Below are 12,220 nucleotides of genomic sequence, written 5' to 3'. Positions count from 1 at the left end.
GGCAAAACAAATGGTGATTCGGCGATTCTACCAGCTTCAGTTGTCCAACTTTGTTAACCTGTTGCTCAAATGCTTCAGAAAAATACTTTCACCAATTCTCACGTCTCTCTCCTCTGGAGCTTAAGGGTCATAGATCAAAGACGAAATGAAAGGAAACCTCCATCCCTCACTGGAACGTTTCAGAAAATCTGTAATCCAGAGGTCATCCGTGGATCCAGTCGTCTCACCATCAGACCCACTCGGGTTGATTTGGTTGTAAATGCAGCAGCAGCCTTGATTCTATTTCCCCGGTGAAGATGAAAGCAGCTTCTCACAGGAGGACAGCGACACGGAACACTGATAATTTGTGAGCGTTAAAGAAGTCAGCATGAAAACCGGAATCTAACTGGATCAGAAGCATTTCAAACAGCCTGGAGGGAGAGTTTGTTAATGGAAGTGCCTCCTACTCCGTCACAATAGAAGAAAACAAGAACCAGCCCAGATTTCTCTTCAGTGCTGTAGCCAGGCTGACAAAGAGCCACAGCTGCTCAACCTCATATCCCATTAACCTTGACCGCGAATGACTTTGTAAACTTTGTTTATGACAAAATTGTAAATATTAGGGATATAATTAAAGCTTCACAGCCCAAAGCTGTTGCAGACCGATGATCAAGCACATCTTCAGATCTCAGTACAGCCTGACTTACAGGTATCCGGCTTCCACTCTATAGAGCTTGTGCTCGTGGCTTCATCTAAAATGACAACTTGCCTGTTGGATCCAATCCAGACTAAACCGTTTAAAGACATTGTCCTGATTAGTGAGTGTAGAAATAACAAGCTGAAGAAGTATTTAATAGTATTCTATTGTTTATTGACAGTGAGAGTGACGATACAGAGATCTCGGTAGAGGCGTTTAAGGATAAACGTCAAACAAAATTAAATTGCAAGGTCTCGATTTCGTAAAATCCAAACATCCCAAAAACGTTCACCGTCTAATGTATATGCTAATTGATCACCGAGGAAGCCGCAGTGATGGGAAATTACTTTCAGAGTGTGATAAATCCTGCAAAAAGAGTTTTTATTGGAAGCATTTGCTCCGTTTGCTCCACTAACATCTGGAAAGTTTAGTCTGCTCTGGTTTTCACATTTTCTTTCTTTCTTTCAAAAGTTGGACTTTTGTGCCAAGTGAGCTTTTTTATTTTGTATTTTTTTTCTTCTTCTTCTTCACCTCCTGCCCAAAGTGATGAGAAAACCCAACCTTAATCATTATATGTGGAAACCTAAACAAACAAACGCCATATTTCCATCATTTTTTCCACAAACACTGGTTTGACATTAGGCCGGGGTTGTGCGAGTCTCTTCTTCTGCAGTGGTTGGAAGGCATGTGATGGAGTATTGGCAGCACCTCTGTTTATCTTAGAAACCTCAAAACTCTGGCAGGAAACGGTACGTGAAACTCGCTTTCCTGCAGTAATTGATCAGAGAATGTGATCAGATCTCCTTCTAAGTCGCAAGTACAGGCAACCCAACACGTCAAACAGTTGGACGTAATATAGCACATCTCCTAGAAGCATATTTAATTAAAAAAAACCCAGTGCTGATGGCAAAAAATAAGAGTCATATTATGGAATGGACTTAAAATTGTGTAAATCTCTGTTGTGTTTCAAAAAGCACATTGGCATTATTGCCTTGGACTGTGTTACTTCTGTTGTGTTCAGTTTGTTTCTCTGGTGTCCTGGGGAACTTTATGGATCGTTAAGGGGTTGGAAAAAAATACGCCACTGCAGCTGAAATAAACCATCCATTCAAAACGTGAAAGTCTCTGCTGACGACTCAAGAAACGGCGAATTGGGTTTGGTAGGTGGCGCGGAGTCTGATCGATGAGACAAGAAGCAGATCTGAACGGACAAATGGTCTGAACACGTTTCCAGGAATGTTTATGACCGTCGATGCAGGAAACCGCGGAATTCCTGCCAGTGTCTTCGACCCGCTAATTGCACAATTCCAGTTTACTTTTCTTTTCTAATAACTATAATGAGACGAGCTGCTCGTGCATGCACTTTAGCCTCGAGGGGGGGAAATCCGGATGTTTACCTGCTGCTGTTTTACGGGAGACAACTGGGAGTGGCGTGTGAAGGAGAACCGTCCGATCTGCAGGTGGAGGAGTGCTGCAGCTCAAGGCGAACGCTACGTCGGGTATCACAGCCTGGTACGGCAACACTACTGTGGCGGACCGAGAAGATCACCAGAACACCACTGCCCTCTCTGCAGAGCATCGACCAGCACAGGGGCCACAGTAGAGCTGCCTCCGTACTTAAAGACCCCACCCATCCACAACACAGACTGTTCAGGCCTCCGCCCTCAGGCCGGAGGTTCAGAAGCTTGAAAAGCAAAACCAACGGACTGAAAAACTCTTTCTTCCCCGTTGCCATCAGACTTTTGAACAGCTGCTGACATGTTTACTTTGCACATCTCACTTCACACTAATATTTTTTGCACTGCTCTGTTACTTTATTTTCTATATTTTATTCTCTTGTGCATATACTTATTTATATAGGTCGGCTTCAGCGTGAACGGCAAAATAAGAATTTCCTTCTCCGGGAAACCTGGCTTTTACTGGCGATATGACGAATAAAAACACCTTGAACTTCGGGTATTTCAGGGCGACAGCGCTGCGACAGGCTAAATGTGAGGTGAATTTATCTGCACGGTCTGGTCTTCCTGACCCCACAACGTGCTCCAATCACCTCCTTAAACCGCGACTCTTTTCTGGGACGAACGGTCGGCGTTGGAGGTGGAGGTGGAGGTGGAAGTTAACCGTGGAGCGGAGCAGCGTAGGGGTCAGCGCTTCGGGCTGGGAAGTAAAGATAAGCTAGCGGGACGGCGTTGGGACGAGTGCCCGGGCTCACCTTTAGGGTCGTCTCTGACCACCAGCAGGCCGTTTCGACACACGACCTTCCCCGTCGCTGCGTCCACAAACACCAGAGACGGGACGCTGGTGACCTTGTACTTGTTCCACAGCTTCATCTGCACAGAGACAACGGCGAGAGAGAGAGAGAGAGAGAGAGACTGTTAAGAGAATGTGGATGGCAAACACCACAGGGGGAGCGAATCGGTAATTATGCCAACTTCAGAGCACGGGGTAAAACTGCAATCTCCACGGCGGCATCATGTTCGCCCGACAGGATCAACAAGAGCCCATTGAAATGCACACACTCCTTAAACACTCACTGGTTGAAGGAGAAGCATGAGGGCGTGAGTGCAGCACAAAGTGCCACGGCAGTGGCAGCGGCCCTGGTGGTGAATGAATAGAGGGAGATAAGCACATTGCTGCACTTTGAAAGAGGCCGAACTGGAGGAGACTCGCAGCGCTCCTGCTGTGCCGTGAAGGAAAAAGGAAAAAGAGAAAAGAGAAAAGCGATGTGTGCAATTCATACGTTTAACAGGCGTCCGTGATCACCCGCTGCTCTTAAAAATCAAGCAGAACACCGTTTACACGACAAGCTGATGTTATTACAGCCCAATAAAGCAGCAAAAAGAAAGGAGCAAAAAAAAAAAAAAAAAAAAAGAAATCCTCTTTGCAGCCACACGAGCCGGCAGCACTGACAGGGTTCAGTTAACATCAAGCAGTGGATCAGGCATTTTCTGGCGCTCGCTTTCCATATCAGAGGCACATCAGAGTCCGACGCAGCGAATAGAGAGCGAATAGAGAGCGAATAGAGAGCGCCGGGCAGCGCCGATGTCACATCACATCCCGACACCGGCTTCAGAAGTCCGGAGGCGAGGGAAGGAAGCAGAGCGCTTCATCTTTCACCGACTGCGTCACACGTGCTGAAATGTTTTATGGGTTTATTACTCAAACACTGGGAAATCGAATGTTCCCGAGGACGCTTAAAGACTCTCGTATTACTTTTATTGACATCTTGACACCTAAAATATCCCAAAAGTAGATCAATGACCCGCCTGGTATTCGTAAAGCTTCACGTCTGACACACAAGTCGCCACCTCCATAAATCAATGTGTCTTTGGAGAAATTATAGAATTTTAACTTTCTTCCCACTGGTGTGGCTGTTTAATGCGTCGCTTCATGTAAAGTGTGTCAGATACATTCAATCAAACCATTAAAAAAAAGATGTAATCAACCACATATCTGCCCGAGAAGTTATTATATTCTCAGCACGATCTGATTACAAAAGTGACATTTGAAAGTTGATTTTTTATTTACTTCAAACGAAGGAGTGATTAAAATTCACCGAAAAAGGATGGAAAAATAAAAATAAAAAGCCAATTTCAATATAATGGACAAATGACTCGTTTAAAAATTGCATTAAATAATCTAGTCCTAATCTTGTCCAGACAGTCTTGATAATAAGAAATAAACTTATGACGTTAGAAAATCTTTTTTTTTTTTTGCACCAGAGGCAAAAAAAAAAGTGCCTGCGTGATAAAATGATTTACAGTGCGACTCATTCCCGGCCAAATGAAGTGAGCGGCGTTTTCCTCGGGGCCGAGTGAAGTCACTCTGGAGTTCGGTTTCCTCCGAGCTGCAGGCAGAAGAAAAAGCTTTTGTTGCTCGGTTTGCAGAAAACGGTGACGTCACTGCACTGCAAGCCTCCAATAAAGACTTGAGAGCGAGAGAGGGAGAGAGAGAGAGAGAGGGATGGTTTCCTCATATGGCTTTGAGAGACGACCCGTGGAGGTCAACCTCAGACTCCTTCAGGTCAGACGCTCCGGCCCTCCGGAGCCGCGTGACCCGTGTCGGTCTGGACGTCGCTCAAACGCAAACGTCAGCGTCTGCCACAAGCCGACATCTTCACCACACGTCGCTCTGGAAACTCAATCTCAGGCTCACAAATTGACGGGCTTAAGGGGGTTTTAGAGTTCGGCCGTCTCCCAAAGCCGGCGGCCCAACGGAGCGCCTGCGAGTCGGCTTCCTGACGCCCGGGCGGGCGACACGTTCTGACGGAGAGGATCAGACTGGAGACGTGCGAGACGGACCGGAGAGCGACCGGGCGATCGGTTCTGCAGAAAACAAGCCGCCAGGAACAATCAGTGGAAACACCGGAGTGGGAGAAAGTGCATTTCACAAGTGTTGCGCAATTGTTGAAAAGTGAGTTTTTAGGTATTTTGTTTATGTTTGATTCATCAGAGTTTCAACGACTTCTGACATCTGAACACGGATATTTGCATTTGAACCAGTCGTTCTGCATTATGACAAGTTTTTCCCCCAAAACCTCGACTGGATTCAAGCCGAACACACGGGAGATTAAAGCGACGCTCCTTTTGTCGCACCCTGAACCACAAACGCAGTCTGAACCCGGTCGTGCATGTTGCAGACGAGTCCAAGCCTCGACACCCGAAAAACAAAAGTCCGACAACAAGCCACTCGACTCACTGTTGGAGCAGGAAGGCGACTAAAAGGCATCGCGACTGGACAACGAAGGGTTAAAGTAGAACTGATGGAAGAGTGAAAACAGACAGGCAACACATTCCCCATCCAAAAACAAACTTGTCGCGTCCAATTAAAAGTTTATTTAAGTGGAGACGTCGACAAGAGCTGGCTGGATTGTGATTTGACCAACTTCACATCTTTTGTCTTGTTTTTAAAAACAGATAAAGCATTTTAGTTAGTTTAAAGTTAAATATTAAGATCTGCAGTGCGATTCCGTGTACCGTCTCCGTCTCGTCACTCAATCTCTAACCACACAGCAGGTTAATACACACGTCTCAGATTATGTTAAGGCGACATAAGTGCAGGGTTGTTCATGTAAAGGGGAGAGGAAGAGCGAGCCTGCAGCATCAGGAGGGCAAAGGAGGCCTGTGCAAGCGATTGTTCCTCTCATCAGGTCTGGCTGCCCGTCGCACGCAGAAGCTTGATGTTTTCCACGCTTCACATCCATTTTTAGACTGAAACGTCTGCGACGGATCCACCTTGTGAGCAAACGAGACACAGACACACGCAGAGTCTCGTCGCCCACATACAGATCGACAAATGGATTCCTGCAGCTTCGCAGACGAGCTGCAGGAGAAGAAGCTGCATCACAGCAGAGTGTTGATTTTCACCGTCGTCCACCGAATCGCTGCAGAGCCCGAAAGCCCTGAAGATCATCACACTTGCAGTAACGACTCCTCCTCCTCCTCCTCCTCCTCCTCCTCCTCCTCCTCCTCCTCCTCCTCCTCCTCCTCCTCCTCCTCCTCCTCCTCCTCCTCCTCCTCCTCCTCCTCCTCCTCCTCCTCCTCCTCCTCCTCCTCCTCCTCCTCCTCCTCCTCCTCCTCCTCCTCCTCCTCCTCCTCCTCCTCCTCCTCCTCCTCCTCCTCCTCCTCCTCCTCCTCCTCCTCCTCCTCCTCCTCCTCCTCCTCCTCCTCTCGTCCTCTCGTCCTCATGAAAAGAAAACACGAGGATTGTATGTCGGCGATCGACCTCCCTGCAGAGAAACGGGCTCGTTGTTGAGCTGCAGGATTTCTACTGGAGTTCAGGCAGTAAATACAGAATGTGACATGATCGGTTGTAAAAAAAACAAACAAACAAACAAACAAAACAAAAACGCCACATAACTCATAAGTCACGCTGTCGGTTGAGGGCCCGTCTGGCCTTCCCCACGTGCTGCTGTGTGCAGCGCAGAGAAGATGAAAGCATCCGTGGCGAAGCAGGAAATGCATTTAACTTGCCTTCTTGCCAGGAATGAGTTTGAACTACAAACGTAGCTTCGTACCTGCAACCGTCGCCGTCAGGCTGCAGCTCAGCTTGCTCCAAGGTAGCGGAAACCCAGTCGCTAAATATTCTGGCATGTGGCCAGAAAGTCCATCGGTAAACTTTAGAGGCACTTTGAACTTTGTGACCTCAGGACAGATCGACTGGACTGATGTTTTAAAAGATATCAAATGACGTCTCAAACCACCTCCGGGTTCCTCCCAGATGTGGAATTCAAACTCTCACTGGGGATGGAAGCTCACATAACTCAAAGAACGTCACTGGGAGGCCTCTCAAATCAGCATACATCATCTCTGAAATATACTCAAGTTCATATAAATGGTACCAGAGCGACTGATTGACCTTCGTACAAAAAACCCCCCCCAAAAAATTCTAATGCTTACATGTGAAATAAAAAAAAAAAAACAGCAAAATGTATGAAAAATGTTTAATATTGCTGCAGGAAACGATGATTATTGTCGCTCTTTCGTCAATCTATGTCGCACAAAAAACCCACAACAAGTAACATTATTACCTGATGATCTGGCTCATTTTCTTGCTCTGAAACTTTTGGACGTGTCGGAAGTAAAAACATGAATAAAGATATTTCGGTTAAAATGTTGAGACCATCGATCAAAAGCAGCCAGAAAAGGCCAAACTTGACTACATTGGAACTTCCCACGTTCTCTGTTTGACTGAAAAAGGAACACGAAGTATCGGAACCCCGGCGATCAAATGGCCAGAATGTTGGGTAAAAAAAATCTGAAAGAAAAAAAAAAGTGAGGCTTGGTTTTTCCTGACATTCCCTCCATGAGCCGCTGCAGAGTGGGATTACGTGCACCAAAAACATTTACATTAGAAGAGCCACAAAGAGTTTATATTCCCAACCTACGTGATAATGATGCATTTTTACTGCCCGAACAGCACAGACGTGTTTTTCCCAGCGATCCAAAGAGGCCATGAGATCATCAATTAAGCCGTCCGGCGATTATATTGACGGGACGAACAGCGCAAGCCAGCGACGCTCAGACTCTCTACGGTGACTCCTATTCATTACCATTGTCAACGGCGTGTGATACGAGCAAGCAGACCCAGCGATATCGTTACACGCTGGCTTAACTGTGCCGATAACCCCGTGGAGGAAAAGGCCCCGCCGACTGCTACGACTCCAGGGGGCTGGAAATCCATACTAACAATCCATTTACTCTCCGAGACGCGCCAGCATTAAGCCTCACACCGCACCCCGTGCTCATCATGCTAATTGGATCACGCATGGCTGCATCCATACCGCAGAAGAAGAGCGAAGCGGCTCGGCGTGGGGCTGAAAATCCTCGCCGCCTCACCGATCAAAGACACGGCTGATTGTACTCGTTTGCGCTGCGTGATGGGATCAACGGCTGCTGCAACCTGGACCCAGATGAGAACGGGAGTAAAAAAAAAAAAAAAAGGGGGGGGGAGCGGGAGCCGAGGCCGAGAAATCAAGGTTTTTTTGTTTTTTTAATATTTCATGTTAAATGTCACGCGTGCCGCTCGCTTTCAAGCTCCTTCGCACGGCTGCACTTTATGGAAACAGCCGGCGCTTTAAGAGGAGGGTAGCTCCGTGGTCAAAAACCTTTCAGACGCCCCTCACATCTGCTTTGGGTCGCGTTGCCGGGACAACCGGAGCGCTCGTCTCCGATTCACCTGCAATTTGTTCCGGTCCCATCACCGTCACAGATCTGCTTTCGCTGGACCGATTCGGCCGGATCTTTGAGCCTTCCATGAAGGATCGTCCACCCGGCCACTGGAAATGAAAAGATTTTAGGCTTGTTTGTATTTTTTGTGGAGGTCGGCCTCGTTGGTACGTCTTCAGTGGCATTTATCATCAGGCAAAAATGGTCCCCGTGTGAGCGCTTCACTAACGTGAAGGGGAATTATTGGCAGGGGAAAAACAACCAGCGCGTTCCAGAGGATCCAGCGACGAGCGGGTGAAGTCGTGCCACAGGTTTATTTGATTAAAACCCATCAAAAGAGCAGAGTTCCTCAGAACAAAGACAAATATTCCAGGCTGTGCGATGATCTCCAGTCGGGGGCAGATAGCAGGCAGGTCATCGGTGGTTGTCCACTCCTGGCGATGTGTAAAGCCGTTGGAGTGATGGACACACTGCGCCCCTCATGACACGTCCGACAAAAGACACTTGTCTTTCGCTGGGACTTTTTCCATTGGAACCGCCTGCAGGCGGTGTGATCGCTGACCTGGCACAGAGGAAGACCCGCGGCCCGACTGCTTGCCTCTTAGAATCAGCAAACAACCTTTTATTTTTTTTTAAAAATAACCCTCTTAACCCTTTTTAAGATGTGGGCGCACAGCGGCAGCAGCAGTTCCTCCATCAACACGTCAGCAGAAACGACGTCTCCCCGCCTGCTGCTGCTCCCCTCCTCTGCCGGCTTCACCGCTGCAGCCGGGGCCCCTGCAGCCGGGGCCCCTGCAGCCGGGGCCCCTGCAGCCGGGGCCACATCCCTCCATGCTGCACGCCGCCTCGGCTCAATCTGCTCCCGGGGCCCTCGCTAACTGCCTGCATCCACTTCAAAACGCTATTGCTGCTCCTCGTGGCCACAAGGAAAGCCCCCCCCCCCCCCCCCCCCCCCTCCCCTCCCCTCCCACTTCCCGGCAATACTTCATGCTTCCAGCTTCCATCTGTGCTTCCCTGACCTGACTATCACTTTCAAGAGTGTTTGCCGCCGCGGCTCCCCCCGGTGGTGAAATACACATCTGAACCCCCCCCCCACCCCGTGACAGCTGCACAAGTCGCTGCCCTTTCTGTGTGATGACCTCTCTCTTGATATGCTCCGGCCTCCTCCCGCTCTGCATGCGTCTGCTGCTTCGCCACGCTTTCATGTCGACGGCGCCGCGATCACTCAACTCTGAGCACAGCTCTGGTTGCATGAATTTAAAAATCGCTGCCTCGTCTGTTTTTCGAATATCCCTCCCCCCACCCCCCCCCACCTCTATCGTATCAGCTCTATATTCCAAAAAGTCACAAAACAAAAAGAAAGAGAAAAAGGTCCAGGCCACTCACTCACTGCCGCCTGCTTCACTGTGCTCATTACAGGGCTCATCATGCGCGACACAGACACTGTGATGAGAAAATGCGACTTCCTCCCTGAAAATTGCAGAGCTGAAAGCGTCCAGTGGGCGTCACGTCAGGCTGCTGCTGCTGCAGTGCTTCATTAATCTCACAACATTTCAGGAACAATTTTAGGAGCAGATCTTCCAGATGGGTGACACTGGCCAAATTGCTCCCCCCCACACACACACACTTCTTCTTTTTTGATAAAGAGGCTTCCTTTGTTGCCACAGCAACCAGCGCCACCCCTCCACAGAGTCAGGACATGTCACTTAGTGGTCTCTGAGTTAATAATTCAGGGATAAATAAATGGTTTTGTGGAGAAAACAGGTGCCAAAATGTCAGAGGGCCTTTTTGGGGGCTGGAGGGGTGGGTGGGGGGGGTAACCCATCAACAAAAAGAAGGAGAGAGAGACAGAGAGAGAGAGAGAGAGAGGGAGGGAGGGAGGCGAGCATCCCACCCGCCTCGGCTCGCCTCCCTCCCTCCATACAAGTATGGAGGCACAAAAGCGACGCCCCTGAATGCAGCCACTAAATCCAGACGTGGAGCACAGCGAGGAGGTGCTAGGTGGTAAAGACTGCCACGTTAAGAAGAAGAAGAAAAAAAACAACTTTGGAGGGGGTGGAGGGGTTGTAAAAGAGTGAAAAGCCAGGACTCAATGGGTATCTGCAGCATTGTCTCTCTGCAGGAACGGGCCCGCCCTCGAGGCCTGTAGTCCGCGGGGTCAAAGGTCGGGACGGCAGGGGGTGCATTCCTGACTCCCTACTTGGAGCAGCCGGCCGGCCGGCCAGCCGGCCAGCCTCCCTCTCCTCACACACCTCCTGCTCCCTCTGTGCATCCATGTCTTGTCATTGCAAAGGAACACTGTGTACACACACACACACACACACACACACACACACACACACACACACACACACACACACACACACACACACACACACACACACACACACACACACACACACACACACACACACACACACACACACACACACACACACACACACACACACACACACACACACACGGAAGGTTTTCTGGTCGTCGGGCCACAATAAATCAACATCTACAACCACAAGAATGCTCAGTTGTGAACCGACTTAATGAAATGAAAAACACGCCGGCGCTTGGGGAAGTGGTGTGTGATGATCATGTGAGCTCAGGCGTCTGTTTCTCATGTGATTCATCTCGGAGAATCCCGATTTTCTGCGGCGCTCATTCCTCACGGCTGTAAGTGACGGACAAAGTGGAACGCGGCCGCGTTCAGACCCGCGAGGGAGGCGAACTGCACCGGCGCAACATGGCGTATTCGGAAAATCCCAATACTTAACGTTGATTTAAGGAGATTGTTGTTTATGAGAGTGCTCTGCGTCGACCAGCAGCTGCCATACCTGCAACCTGCTCGCTGGTCCTGCCCACCTAAAAATACAGTTTACAAGACGCTGGGAAAGAAACACGCCTCAATATTCATGATGATTTACTTTTTCTGTCTATTTATACAAACTTTTATCAGCCAAGGATGCCTGTTAGATTATTAACAAACCATCTCGGTGTCAATAAAATAAGGTTTTAAACGTTTGGTGGCACTGCAATAACCGACTGTCAAAACGAAACTACTGACAAACTCTTCTTGATGGACATTGTAAAGAAAAGGGAATATTTCAATATCCTAACATAATTAAGTGCTGTAGAGCCAATTAATCGTAACACGAGTCGTAATATTGATTATATTCTACAATGTATGACAGTGTTCTGTGAACATGGTTCTATAACTATTACTGCCAAAGAAAACTTTCCATATCAACGTAATAACACGTTTTGAAAACAAGCCAGCAATGTTGTGCAAAAACAGTATACAGTACAGTTTAAACATTAGAGGTGCATTTATTAATTATATTTACCCGCTAAGGCACGACACTGACAATATTCCTGCATATTTAGGAGACATGTCATGTAAATGATTAGAGAAGCTCTGATATTACATTAGTGTTGTGGGATGACTAAGTATTTATATACTACAATACTTTATCTCTTTGCTGTGTTAATAATATAAAATGATAATAATAATACATTTTATTTTCAGCACCTTTTAAAAAACCCCAGGTCACTGTAGAAGGCAATTAAAAACAAGTAAAAACTCGGGCCCAGGCGTTGGCGAGGTCCCTAATAACATTATTACACGATCAGACAACAACTTGAAAATCATCAGCATTTTCAAAGCGAGCTTTAACCGGGGATTTTAGTTTCAAAGAAAATAAAAACTTCCTTTTATCATGCTGTGGCTTTCAGATTTCAGTTTTTGAGAAGAGGAGTTTGTAACCATACTTTTATTTGTAATCGAGTACAACCAATGCTTAGCAAAAGCCCTTTAACGTACGAACGTTCAACAGTTTCCCTCCAGCTTGAACCCCTGCAGGAGGCAGTTGTGGGAGCAGTTGAC

The 12,220-nt window shown here is 47.8% G+C and overlaps 1 protein-coding gene across 1 annotated transcript in view; it reads right to left on the bottom strand.

Annotated features, from left to right (window-relative positions):
• Positions 1-12,220, bottom strand: part of nxn (nucleoredoxin) — a 73,000-nt gene that overhangs the window by 20,908 nt on the left and 39,872 nt on the right. Inside the window, exon 2 of the mRNA XM_080504632.1 lies at positions 2,889-3,006. Coding sequence (XP_080360758.1) covers positions 2,889-3,006 — 118 coding nt within the window. The remainder of the gene's footprint in view (positions 1-2,888; positions 3,007-12,220) is intronic.

This window comes from Blennius ocellaris (assembly GCF_963422515.1).
Source record: "Blennius ocellaris genome assembly, chromosome: 2".
Classification (NCBI taxonomy): domain Eukaryota; kingdom Metazoa; phylum Chordata; class Actinopteri; order Blenniiformes; family Blenniidae; genus Blennius; species Blennius ocellaris.
The sequence above is the reverse complement of the archived record's forward strand: the minus strand, read 5'-3'. Positions and strand labels throughout refer to the sequence as shown.